Source organism: Mercenaria mercenaria, chromosome 9, assembly GCF_021730395.1.
Source record: "Mercenaria mercenaria strain notata chromosome 9, MADL_Memer_1, whole genome shotgun sequence".
NCBI classification, from domain to species: Eukaryota; Metazoa; Mollusca; class Bivalvia; order Venerida; family Veneridae; genus Mercenaria; species Mercenaria mercenaria.
In genome coordinates this window covers 61783110-61797435 of record NC_069369.1, presented here as the reverse complement: position 1 = coordinate 61797435, position 14326 = coordinate 61783110, and the positions used below count along the sequence as shown (strand labels likewise).

General features: G+C 34.7%; 2 protein-coding genes across 2 annotated transcripts in view; one reads left to right on the top strand and one right to left on the bottom strand.

Moving 5' to 3' along the window:
- The window catches only part of LOC123547265 (sulfotransferase 1B1-like), a 134965-nt gene extending 131601 nt beyond the window's left edge, over positions 1 to 3364 (bottom strand). The window contains exon 1 of the mRNA XM_053550597.1: positions 3318 to 3364. Within this exon, the coding sequence (XP_053406572.1) occupies positions 3318 to 3364 (47 nt within the window). The remainder of the gene's footprint in view (positions 1 to 3317) is intronic.
- On the top strand, positions 1890 to 13904 carry LOC123547264 (uncharacterized). The gene is made up of 7 exons (XM_053550596.1): positions 1890 to 2023; positions 5886 to 6115; positions 7235 to 7312; positions 8669 to 8753; positions 9439 to 9474; positions 12215 to 12422; positions 13677 to 13904. Exons 2-7 carry the CDS (start codon positions 5926 to 5928, stop codon positions 13902 to 13904), a joined length of 825 nt encoding a protein of 274 aa, XP_053406571.1. The 5' UTR covers positions 1890 to 2023; positions 5886 to 5925.
- Positions 13905 to 14326: the final 422 nt, after the last annotated feature.

The following is a 14326-nucleotide window of genomic DNA, read 5'->3' as shown; positions in this document are numbered from 1 at the left end:
GTTGAACTAGAGACATGTGTATTACGAAAGGATATACATGTTAATAGTATTTGACTTCATCTACATGATGTTTTTATATGCTGCGCATGGGTAAAACATTTTTACATTAAACGATACACTGCGTTTTGTTATTCTCATATTGTGTTAAACTAATGGAAAATTTATAAGCAAGTGTCTTAAGTGTTTTAGATTTTAACACAAATGATGCTTGTTTAACAATTAAAAGATTACGAAGTAATTGCATATTGCTGCTTTCCAAACAGTCAATCATTTTCTTAAATTTTACACACCGGCATTCTCCTTTGTTGTAATCAATACTTTTTAATGTTACAGTCGCAAACTCAGTATATATTTTGGCTGGTAATGTATTAGTAGAAGTAGTGGCTGTGCCAAGCGGATCCGATGTCCGGTTTGGACTTACTTTATAAATATCGTATCTGGTAACGTCCTTATTATGGTTACTATATAGTGTTATGCCGATATAAACCATTTCTTAAAGATTCTACAATTTATTGTTATAAAAGAACGTTGACTAGCCGTCACCATACACTAATGAATAAATAACTATATATGTGTACGTAGTTTTCAAGAAGAATGACATACAAATTTTTACTAAGATTTTAAGGACGGCTTCAGAGAGGTGAAGAAATTTACAAAATTTTTAGTGTTGAAATGTTCTGATGAACTATATGTCGATCTATATATGTAAAGACGTGTTTTTGAAAATATGACAAAGCTACTCACTGGCCAAGCTATGTCTAGAAGATGCATTTTGGCTGAGTATTTGGAGGGACTATACTGAGAAGAATAAGTACTACAGAAAAGATTAACAGCTATTATTAATTGTTGCTTATATTTAGTTTGAATATTACCTACTGTTAGGACTGATATATAACATCTGTTATTCATTTATGAAATATATCATTTAATAAAGAGTGAGAAGATCCGTTAGAGGCGCAGAACGCAATCTAGTCTTTTCACGAGATGATTCAAAGCAAAAGATGGTAGAAGGGAAGTAACTAGTATTTACTCACAATCAAAATACTCGACCTGTTTATGTAACATTATTATCATCATGAGATTTCAGGCATCCAAATGTATGCATGTTCCATAGATTTAGATACCGCAAAATTACAATAGATTAAATGATTGAAAGAAAGACCCAGAATTCTTAACTGAACATATGAACTGGTATTGCCCACTAAATTGCAATTCTTCTAAAAGTTTGTTTCACCGTTTTTTTATCATTACAGGGCCTATTTCAGGTAGGCTGTTTATCCATGCGTACTGTATGATGACGATGTATCGTTTGGGTATGAAATGCGGCTACACATCCTTGACAATTTCGTATAGACTTATATACCCAGGTCTAAAGGACATTCTCGCATACCAGAGATTTACCATGGCTCCATAATTGTTAGTGTCGAGATTTTGACGAACCTCTGATGGATGAGAATCCTTATAAGGATTACTGTCTGAATTTACATTCTGATTTTGATGTAGCATAATGTATCACCAGTCACTGATAGTCTTGGGTTATATTTCAGTATCTATTATATAAGTGGGAGCTTTTATTTTCTTAGTTAGATCATTTACTAACGAGTGATCTTAGTATTTTAATCAAAATTTGATAAACACGTGGAGGTACCTCCATGATAAACAGTTGTTTTCGAAATTTTGAGTGCATAATTTAGCAAAATTATAAAAAAAATGAAAAAATTGGTGCGGAAATATTTTTACTTGGAATTATAAGGATTAAATTATTTTTTGTTTGGTGTTCATGCATGTGTAAACATGCAGCTTTATTCGATGTGTGCGTAATTCGGCATGGTTTACATGATCGTGCGGTGTTACTGTACGGTACTGCACAGTTAATAGCCTGGCTAACTCGGGTACGATTTTATTTGTGTACGAATTCCCAATAGGTAAATCAAGAAAAAATTTAGAAGCCGGTATTTTCATTACTTTTATCGGTATTTTAACTAAAAACTAAAACATCTCTTTATCTGTTTTGAATATTTTGGTAAGTGAGAGTGATTATTTAGTAGGTAAACAAGTGTTTACGTTTAGACATTTAGTGCTCTGTCACTGTGTTCGGATAAAACGCATTCATAGCTAGTGAGTTTGTTTATCAAATAATCAAGTCCTTCGAGTGGTTTGTCATCTAATTTATCACGGTTCAGAGTTAAGATGCCAAGGAACTGAACCACCAGGGCGTTAGCCTGAGTGGTTAAATACTGAAGCATCGTTAAATAATTTAGACAATATAATCCCAAAGAAGTATAAAATACACAGAATGGCAACAGGAGAAGATCCAGTGTCACCGCATTATTTTATTGAATCGTTTGCTGACTTGATCACTCGTTATCAAATCAACAGACGCTTATTAAAGTATTACACTGGCGATATGGCCGGCACGTTATAAACCGAATCTGGTCAAATTTTCAAACGACAACTGTCGTTTTATCAGACTTCCGATCATAAATTCATTCCTTCCCCTTGTAGAAAATGCTAATAACATTAAAAAAAAACACCATTATCATTATATGCAAACAATCTAATAGAAAGTTTTTCACGACACAAATTTTTATCCTTCTGCTGTCTGTTTCATACACCGGTAAAACGAGATCTCATTCAGTTCCCATGGATGTAATGCTGGCGAGATTTGCTCTTAATATGCCTTTCAAGTTGCCTATCTATTTATTTTTTTAGCTCTTTAAATAAACCACAAGAAGGCCTTGATTGTTTTCATTCTTACATGCTCATTAAAATATTTTGATAAATATAATGCTGAACTTCATTTACCTGGGGAGTAATGAACCGGATGTCATATGGCAATTTAATGTCATAATGCTACCGTAGTCAAAATAATTCGACGGTCAGATTGTTTTATATTTGTGACGGGCAGTCTAACCATCAAAACAGTTGCGCATATTCAGTTGCTGTGAAGACGTGGTAAACGTTAATCATGTACAGTACATACACGGTTTAAATCACCAGAAAATTCGCAATTTTGGAAATTATTTGATATTTTTTACATAAATCTGAATGAGGAATTTAATTCCCTTCTGATACATGAAGTTTTATTTGAATGTATCTCAAATACACAACAAAATCAGATTTAAAACCAAATCGGCAGCGATAAAAATTTCATCGGAAATTTCCACCACTATTTTTGCCTTTTGAGTGTTTGATGCGAGTGGAGATATTGGAGATATAAGAAAAGTAACTCAATATTTCCTAGGATCGCGTCAAATTAGTTGCAGTAAATGCTGCCTTACAGGTTCTTATCAAACGTTGTTTATCACAGAATATACAGAGCTTCACTTTCTTCTTCGTTTAACTGGCAATCAAACTGAGCCATGTTGGAATACAGCTTTAACAGCGTCAAAATGTTTTATGGTAAATTTTGGGGATATAGTCCAAATAATTAGACTTAAAAAAGTTGTCATTTGACATTCAACTTTCAATTAGTCTTACTTGTTTGGCTTACAGGAATGGCTTATTTTATGATAGATCTGATATTTTATAGCTGTCATTCCTTAAAGCCTTACCTGTATTCTACATTTTACTGTTAGGAAAATGGAGAAATTCAAAAATCCAGTAAAAACATAAAATACTGGTCAGTCTTACTTGCTCCAATAAATTAAACATTAATATTCATGTAGAAACTTCAGGTGTGTTGAATACAACGCATAATTTTAAAAAAGAGGCTTTAAATCTTCAGAAAAATGTTGTGAACAGGTACAAGGGGATATCTACCCCGACACCGGTTTCAATATAATACACAGTGGACTGTCGATGACATTAAATTGTAGAAAGAAACCACAAAATATAAATTAAAAAAAGGTCAACGGGGTAATTTCATGCTTTAATGTCAATATAAATTCATTATCAGAGATTTAACCAGAAACCAGAAACAGATACACCCTACATATACCAGAAAACATTCCCAAAAGATTTCATTGGGGATTTCCTAACAGAAATATGCAGAATAAGTTTGGACGTGATGGGACAGTGACAGTCAAAAGTTATCACGCTGTCCCAAAACGTCCTATTAGTTGGACTAACATTCAATATTCTGACAGTTTAAATTTTTACTATCAAAGCTTTTTTTATGTCTAAATGGATACTATCAAAGCAGTGTAGCATATAATCTGATTTTACATACATTATAATATAAAGTTAGTTAACTTAGCCTAGGAAATCTGACAGTCTTTTACTTTCCCTACCCCCCACGCATGGCTATAATTTATCAATATTGAACATTTGCCATTACTATAAATGATGATGATGATGAACTCTGTACCTAGACAGAAAGACATAACTTTTCTTCAATTTGCAGGGTTATAAGTATTCACAATCCAATATAATTATCTTTTTTGTTTTTTTTACACCAAATGTTTACATTTGCTTAGCCACCATCTTGTTCCAGAGTCAAAAAGCACCTAATAAATTTAATCAGCAGTAGTACCTCTTAGTTTTATCCATAGTTATTTCACATCTGGATTACTGCAATGTCATACTGTATGGTGTAGCTAAAGGTGAGGTACGTAAGATGCAACGTATTCAAAACGTGTTCAAAACTTGTCCTTAACAGGAGGAAATTTGACAGTTCTAAACAAGCATTGTATGACCTACATAATGGTTGCGGGTGAAAGCAAGGATTGAGTTCAAGATACTTTTTTTCATGTATAGCTGTCACATTGGCAGAGCATCAAAGTATTTAACAGAATTGCTTACATGTATACTCCTAGTAGACAAGGTTTGAGATCGTCAGAAAATTTTGAATGTTGTTATGTAGTTCCATACAACAAGTGCAAAATATTCAATGATAGTCTAAGAAGTTTCTGTACTATTGGTCCAAAACTGTGGAATGAGCTGCCGTTAGAACTATGCAACAGTAAATCACTTGACACATTCAAAAAAAATCTTAAGACACTGTATTTCAGAGACTTCGTGTCATTGTTTTAAATTTTTTGATAACTGTTTTATATGCGATAGCAGCAGGTGATAGTTTTTAAATTTTTGTACAAGGTTTTACATTACAACATTTGACATGTATTTTCAAGGTTTGTTTAATTACAAGGAATTGTTGGTACAGGCTCTATGGGTAGGGTAGTGTGTAGAATTTCTTTTTTTTTTTTGCAAATAGTCTGTGATGGCACCATTAACTGGGGGATTTAAACCTCTGTATGCAGCCACGTCTGGGCATACCATGTAAGGCATTAAGCACTGGTATTCGCAATAGGGGTAAGATAACCTCAGGAAGAGTGGTGCGGTCATGACTTTTTGTTTGAATAATACTGTTATGATTGTTATTATTAATATTGTCGTTTTTATTACTGTTATTATTATTATAATTTATGTACAACACTGTAATTGAATATGTCACTGTATAGAAATAGGTGTTTAATCAAATTATTCAGTTTCAGTTGTTTAGACAAAAAAATATTTCCTGCTAAAGTTATTCATTGTTATTTTGATTTACTTTCTGCTAGGGATTGTCTAGGAGTACGAACCTCCTTTTTCCATATATTGGGGGTTATTTAAATCTTTAGTTTTGTTGCAAATGAAATTTCAAATACGTTGAATCAGTATTCACCTAAAATTTAAATCTAAATCATTGGCACTGCCGCCGATACCAGTGTTCACTTGATTGTTTACAATTTTTCTAAATGTAAATAATAGAGGAACACCAAATAAATATACTGTGCCGCTAATTAATTCATTGTAAAATAAACCGTAAAAAAACAAGCATACATTAATATGTTTTGGAGAAAAAAAAACGCCCTGATCCAGTAAAAAAAAAATAATCTGCACACCAATGTAAATATATGAATATGTCAACTTCACTGTATTTTGTATTTTCATTTATTTTTCAGAACAAAATTGAAATGAAAGGAACTTGAAGTTAGCTCAAGAATGTCTGAAGTTCCAGGATCAGCAGGCTTTCCATTGGTTGGAGACAAGTCATATGACTTTTACAAAGATCCAATCAGATTTCAGAACAAGCATATGGAGGCCACAAAATCTAGAGTATTTCTATCAAGATTTTTAAACAAACCTACAATATTTATAGGATCAAGTGCCATTCTGGGAGAGGTGTTGAAAGGTTTGTCTGTTTTGACATATTTAATGTTGTATCGACCAATTGGTGTACATGTGCATTCTGTCTAGGGTTGGCCGGTATTTCCCAGGGGGGCGGGATGCGAAATCCCACTGGTATTTACAGGGAATTCCCATCATGGAAAATACTCTTAAAATTGCAAAAAGTGGGAAATACAGCAGAAATTTGGTTTTATGAATAAGAGAATACATAGAAGAAAATGTACATGTAATGAGGGGAATGACAAAAACAGAATCATAATCATTGGATAGTAATTAATGGTAGACTTATTTTCACATATTCCAAAAAAATTTTTAATAGTGCCACTCATGAATTCAAAGTATTTGTTAATGTATCTGCTTGACGTCCTAAAACACAAACACACGTTTTCACAACTTTTAACACCATAAAACTGAATGAGGATGCTTACCATGAAACTGCTAAAAACAATTACTGAATCTTCAGTATCAACCAGATCAATTTTTCTTGCCTACCATGCAGGGAAAGACAAGGTTATCTGGGTAGGAGATCACCTTAACTTTTCCCTAAGCTACACATGTACCCATTGTGTATTATGACATACAATATGTATGAGTGGTTTTTAATTTATAATATTTTTGGAAATATTGGAATAATATCAACGGTAGGCAAGAAAAATGATCTAACATGACTGTCTGAGTAAGGCAGAATGTATTCTAAACCCTCAGGACAGCATGGATCAAAAACCTTGCTAGCGCTCGGTTTTCCATTCCACATGCAGCCCCTTGGGTTTGGGAGAACGCTGTCTTACACAGGCAGTCATATAAGATCCTTATAATCAAACCAATGAGTAAGTAAAGTACTAGCTTGTAAAGCATCTGCATGGTGAGATACATGTACCCATACATATTTGTAAGCTAATTTAGTATTTATTAGGCCTGGGATTTTTCAGGGCTAGTTCTGATTTTGGGCTACATGTATTTCACTTGATAGATATAACTATTGAAAAAGGAGATTTCATGCTAAGCCTTGAGAATGTAGATTACCAGCCTTTTGATTCTAGATAGACTGATTCCCAGGCCTGAATTATAGAATGATTTCAAACAGAAATATATAACATCACTTTGTTCCATTTATGTCTTTCAGATCATGCCCAGCATATGGACTTCGGTTATAAACAATTCATGGGAGAAATATATGGTGACAACATACTTTTTTCTGATGGTATGTTAAGTAGTACTGATTTTGACCAGTTTTATCAGGATTATTCAATTGTGTATACATGTAGTATGATGTACATGTATTAACAAATATTTTTCATCAGTACTTTCACTTGAAAGTTGTCTTCTCTTGAATTCATTTGCCCCTTACTGTTGTGATTTCCAGTCTTTTCTGAATTGAATTCTATCTGGCTTGCAAATTTAAGCTAAACGATTCCACCCAAGTGCCTCCCTGTGTCTAACATAACGGTAGAAAGTGTCTTGCCAGTGTGACTATAATGCAAGCATGCAAGCAAGAACAAAATGTGACCAAGCTTTGTCTTCTACTGGGAACTATCTAACCGTCTAAATGTCTTAACCTTTAGCATGCTGGACACGATTGATTCTGTCTGCGACCAGTGTAGATCATGATCAGCCTGCACATCCGTGCAGTCTGATCAAGATCTGCACTGTTCGCCATTCAGTCAGTATCGTTTTGGCAAGCACCCCTTTTAACATTTAATGGTACTGTTCAGATTGAAAGATGGACAAGCTCATTCTAGAAATAGAAATTTAGCAGGGTAAAGGTTAAAACCTGTAGATTCTTTGTTTGCCTTTGCTAGTCTTCTTCTTTTCACAATTATGCTTTACACAGTCAGCCTAGCTTTGCTAGTTATAAGGTTTACGATGGGTGATCTTGAAATAATGAGACTTATTACATGTATATGTAAAAATAAATTTTAAAGAAGATATTGATACTTGAATAAAAGTTCATATTTGAAGTTTACAATATTTTCCCCATTTATGTGTAAAATTTGAAGTATGTAATGCAGAATATTAGCAGATTTTTGACATTAAGAAATGGCTAGGTGTCAAAAACATGAGGCAGGGGCATATTGAACTTGCAGTTTCTTTTAAGAATTGGTTCCTTATAAATGTATTCTTGTAATATTAGAATTATTTATGTCTAAGTTTTTGATAAGCAATCATCATATATTTTGTTATATAATGTCTGTTTACACGAACATTATTATAGTGTCGAAATTCTATATGTATTATCTATCGAAGAAACATATTCAGTGCATTAAATTGCACAAATATGCTACAGCAAATGTTTCATATATTTGCATTTAAATTCTTTAGGAACTGTTGTGTAATACATATTTTGACCTGCTCAACTTTAGCGTTTAATTGTTACTATGCCAAATTAATGGGGAAGTCAGACAGCAATGGTAAATTTTTACCTGGAGGCTGTGGGTTATATTATCATGTACAGTTTTCAATACACTATATTACTACATGCATGCAATTATTAGCAGAAAAGTCACATTGATTCTAGATCACCCGTCGTATGTGTATGTGCATGTAATGTTTGTTGTAGGAGATACTGCTGAAGGATTGAGAGAAATATTGAAACATCTGTTTACACCAGAATCTGTACAGTCATACCAATACACTATTGAAAGGTAATCTTCTGTCAGCTTACTGTAAAATCATCGATATTCGTGGGGGACTTGTTTTCGTGGATTTATAAGCCCCCTGTGAAACAGTTGTTTTTTGCTAACTGAAGTTTTAAATTGAATGATTTTACAGTAGTTGCATTTAAATTAGCTCAGTAAGTTGTGAAGAAAGCTTGTTTTAGATATATAAGCTGAGTTGTGAAGAAAGCTTGTTTTAAATATATAAGCTGAGTTGTGAAGAAAGCTTGTTTTAAATATATAAGCTGAGTTGTGAAGAAAGCTTGTTTTAAATATATAAGCTGAGTTGTGAAGAAAGCTTGTTTTAAATATATAAGCTGAGTTGTGAAGAAAGCTTGTTTTAAAGATATAAGCTATGTTGTGAAGGAAGCTTGTTTTCAATATATTAGCTCAGTTGTGAAGGGAGCTTGTTTTAAATATGTGGACCAGGTTAGGTCTGGACTGGCAACATCTGGATTCCGTGGCTAGCAGCTTGTCATCTGCAACATGACTCCCTCATAGTCTTATAACAGAAGGTTTTTTCAGGGCTTTGATTTTATGTTGCTGTTTCTTTGCTGAAATTAACAAACCTTGTTTCAAATGGTTAATTGTTAACCTTTACTCGGTAATATTTAATTAGGTTTTCTATATTCTAAATATTCATTCATAATGCCTTCTAACCTATGTTTTGTAGGATCGTAAAGAAGTCTATTGAAACTCTGGATAATGGGTAAGTCCATAGGTCCATAGTTCATATGTTGTTCAATTTGGAGACAGAAATAAATTTGTAAACAAAGGGTTGTTTAAGCAAAACAACCTGCATAATGGATTGGTACATTGATTGCCTTCTTATAAGGAAAATTACATCATAATCAACATACATGTACATCACAGACATTAAATTGACATAACTGTTGAAAAGACATTTACTTTAATTAAACTGTTCAAACAATAACGTATAATAGTAAATTTGCATATAATATTTGCATCTACTTAAGCTGATTATGCAGTTTAATTGAACATGCATGTATAAATTATGCATTAAGATAAATTACAATTAATGGCATCTAAGTACTTGTAATTCATAACACAATGTTTCAACCACATTTTTATATCAACATTTTATTTATTAAAAAGCTATTATTTATTAATTAGCTCACCTGAGCACAAAGTGCTCAGGGTGAGGTATTGTGATCGCTCACCGTCCGGCGTCCGTCCGTCCGTCCGTCCGTCCGTCCGTCTGTCCGTCCGTCCGTCGTCCGTCCACACTTTCCTTTAAACAACATCTCCTCCTAAACCAACAGGCAAATTTTGATGAAACTTCACAGGGATGTTCCTTGGATGGCCCCCTTTCAAAATTGTTCAAAGAATTGAATTCTATGCAGAACACTGGTTGCCATGGCAACCGAAAGGAAAAACTTTAAAAATCTTCTTCTCAAAAACCAGAAGACCTAGAGCTTAGATATTTGGTGTGAAGCATTGCCTAGTGGACCTCTACCAAGTTTGTTCAAATCATGACCCCGGGGTCAAAATTGACCCCGCCCCAGGGGTCACTTGATTTTACATAAGAAAATCTTAAAAAATCTTCTTCTCAAAAACCAGAAGCCTTAGAGCTTAGATATTTGACATGTAGCATTGCCTAGTGGACCTCTACTAAAATTGTTCAAATCATGACCCCGGGGTCAAAATTGACTCTGCCCCAGGGGCACTTGATTTTACATAGGAAAATCTTCAAAAAATTTCTAAAAATAAACCAGAAGGCCTAAAGCTTAGATATTTCACATGTAGCATTGCCTAGTGGACCTCTACAAAATTTGTTCAAATCATGGCCCCCGGGGTCAAAATTGACCCCGCCCCAGGGGTCACTTGATTTTACATAAGAAAATATTTAAAAAATCTTCTTCTCAAAAACCAGAAGCCCTAGAGCTTAGATATTTGACATGTAGCATTGCCTAGTTGACCTCTACTAAAGTTGTTCAAATTATGACCCGGGGGTCAAAATTGACCCCGCCCTAGGGTCACTTGACTTTACAACGGAAAATCTTCAAAAGTTTTCTAAAAACAAACCAGAAGGCCTAGAGCTTAGATATTTCACATGTAGCATTACCTAGTGGACCTCTACAAAATTTGTTCATATCATGACCCCCTGGGTCAAAATTGACCCCGCCCCAGAGGTCACTTGATTTTACATAGGAAAATCTTCAAAAATTTTCTAAAAATAAACTAGAAGGCGTAGAGACTAGATATTTGACATGTAGCATTGCCTAGTGGACCTCTACAAAATTTGTTCAAACCTTGTCCCCCGGTGTCAGAATTGACTCCGCCCTAGGGGTCACTTGATTTTACATAGGAAAATCTTAAAAAAAAATTCTAAAAATAAACCAGAAGGCCTAGATCTTAGATATTTGACATGTAGCATTGCCTATTAGACTTTTACAAAGTTTATTCAAATCATGACCCCTGGGGTCAAATTGACCCTGCCCCATGGGGTTACTTGATTGTACATAGAAAAATCTTCAAAATTTTCTAAAAATAAACCAGAAGAGCTTAGATATTTGACATGTAGCATTGCCTAGTGGACCTCTACAAAAAGTTTTCAAATCTTGTTTTTAAAGTTACTTAAAGAAAATTTCAACTATATTTTCTCATAATTCTTTTGATTGATTTCTATTATGATCTTTTGACCTTGAAGACTTGTCCTTAAGTGCAATGATAACAGGTGAGCGATATAGGGCCATCATGGCCCTCTTGTTTCTTTGATATGTTGATGAATGCCAAATCTCATAGTAAAAATAACAGTATACATTTAAGTTTGCAATCATATTGACTTCACCAGCTTGCCAAAACCAAAAAACTAGTACATGTACTTTCCTTTGATGTACATGTACATGTATATAGACTGTTGTGAATATCAAACGAGCTGTGTTTTTACACAACAATTTACATATTGACAATGTAATGCAGGTTAAGTCTTTATGATATATTGTTCATCAAACACAAAATATTGTGTTGATGTTTTGCTAGATGCATGATATATTAAGCTGCACTCAGTCTGATAATTAGCACAAATATAATGAGTTAACCACTTGCATAAGCTGTTGTTAAGGAAATTCAACCCAATATTTGTCTAGAAATGAAGTTCTGCAGAGGATAGATTATCGTCTTCACAGTGTAATGGGTGTGGCAGAGTTATTTGCTCTGTGTTCAGTAATTTTCATTTTCTCATTACAAAAATGTACACAGAAATGTATACTAATAGTATCTTGTGATAGGTATGAGACAAGGAGATAAGATTACCTCAGTGTCTTATTCAGAGTGCTCTGTCTCATGCTGGTAAGAATGTGCATTATATTTTTTTCAATTATTGCACAGTTCAGGATATCAAAAACTTTAAAACTACTACATGTTAAAATACAATTTCAACAACAGCTCCCTTTGAATTCAACTTCTGGTTTATTTTCTTATTACAGAGACACTTTATGTGCTTACAAATTCTTCAAGAAGTTAGCAACAGAGATTTGCCTGAGCTTATTTCTGGGTTTAGACTTTAGTGAAACAGAGGCTGACGTTATCTCACAGCTGACTACAACACACTGGCATGGTATAATATCTGTACCAGTTGCCATCAAATTACCCAAGATGAGTGAAACAGCATTTAGCAAAGCGTTAGCTGCCAAGGTACAAATGTCTTTCAAGTTTTGTCTCAGGAGGTACCTTGCACTAATTTTAGTTAACCTTAAAGTTTACCCTGTTAAATTTCTATAATGAACTTGTCCATATTTCACTTTGAACAGTACCATTAACTGTTAAAAGGGGTGCTTATCAAAAAGATACTGACTGAATGGCAAACAGTGTAGATCTTCGGAAGCCTAGTGGTAGAATGTCCGCTTTGAGTGCGGGAGGTCATGGGTTCAATCCCCGGCCGCGTCATACCGAAGACTTCCTTGGCACTCAGCATTAAGAGGATAGTGCTAGGACTGGTCAGCCCGGTGTCAGTATAATGTGACTGGGTGGGGTATCATGCCACGTGTCTACGGCGTGATATTCCAGTGAGGCAGCACTATAAAGTTGGGCATTGTGCTCACTGCTACAAGTAGACACCGTCGTTTATATGACTGAAAAATTGTTGAAAAAGACGTTAAACCCGAACACACACACACATAGATCTTCATCAGACTGCACGGATGTGCAGACTGATCATGATCTACACTGGTCACAGGTGTCCAGCATGATAAGGGTTAGTCTTCTTCCTGGAAAATCCAGTACTGGTGTCATGTGAGAAGGTCTGGTTGTGACCCCAGTGGAGGTCACATCCACAACAGTTATCGGTAAATTCCTAACTGCTAGAACAGTACAACACCACTCCACTTACATTAAATTTTATGGGGGCCTCCGTGGCCGAGTGGTTAAGGTCGATGACTTCAAATCACTTGCCCCTCATCGATGTGGGTTCGAGCCTCACTCGGGGCGTTGAATTCTTCATGTGAGGAAGCCATCCAGCTGGCTTACGGAAGGTCGGTGGTTCTACCCAGGTGCCCGCTTGTGATGAGATAATGCACAAAGGGGCACTTGGGGTCTTCCTCCACCATTAAAAGCTGGAAAGTCGCCATATGACCTATCATGTGTCGGTGCGACGTTAAATCCAACAAAATAAATAAATAAATAAATTAAATTTTATGATTTCGATCTTCATACACTAAAATTTAACAGATATATAACAAAGTCAAACAATTTTCAAGTCTCAAACTGAGACCGTCATACAGTTTCATTCTGTAAGTAATTAACCAGAAGTGACAAAATGTAGAGATATCAATATATCTATATTTTGAGGGTGCTTCTCAGACTGAAATAGGTCTTTTGTGTTCAGATTTTATGTAGTAGTCATATGTTGAAAATTTAGGATCATACTAACTTTTTGTTTGACTTCTGTAGAAAAAACTGCTGGAAATTATAAAGAAAAGACGTGATGAGAAATGCCACAGTTTCCCTCAGAAAGTCGAGGCCCTACCAAACCTAGAGGAAGATCTAGTCAACAATCATCTACTGCTCTTTACCTCAGCTCTCGTTCCGAAAGCCCTTGCTTCAATACTCACATCTTTTGTTAAAGAAATGGGACATGTGGAAAAGGTAACAATAGATTTTGTATATAGTTACACATAGACAACATTCCAGGGCAACCTTCTTGTCTGGAGCATTACTCAAATCATAAATCAGACCTGTCTAAAACTGCTAATTATTATTTGACTGCTCACCTGAACATCAATCAGGATGAGCTGTTGGAGAAGGTGGATGGCCTGGCATCTATAGGTCAACATTTTAACTTAAACATCTTCCAGTCAGAATTACACCAAATTTGGATTGTAGCTTTCTGGCACTGACCTTTGTCATATTTGTTCAAATGCTTGGCCACTTTATGGGTTACTCAATCCAAAAATAGAAAAACATTTAAATTACTTTTTCCCATGAACCACTCAGTGGATCTCCACTACACTCAGTCTGTTGCATCCTTATTTTGTCTCCATAGTTCTGCTTGGCTCCTAATAGGTGTCACCAAAGCCTAAAAATAAAAAAACCTTTTAAAC

What these genes read in the sequence shown, in the direction of transcription:
- LOC123547264 (XM_053550596.1), top strand. Translation starts at nt 5,926, where the DNA reads ATGTCTGAAGTTCCAGGATCAGCAGGCTTTCCATTGGTTGGAGACAAG. An exon ending in TACCAATACACTATTGAAAG is followed by an intron (nt 8,754 to 9,438) that starts GTAATCTTCTGT and finishes TATGTTTTGTAG; the next exon opens with GATCGTAAAGAAGTCTATTG. An exon ending in ATTGAAACTCTGGATAATGG is followed by an intron (nt 9,475 to 12,214) that starts GTAAGTCCATAG and finishes TTCTTATTACAG; the next exon opens with AGACACTTTATGTGCTTACA.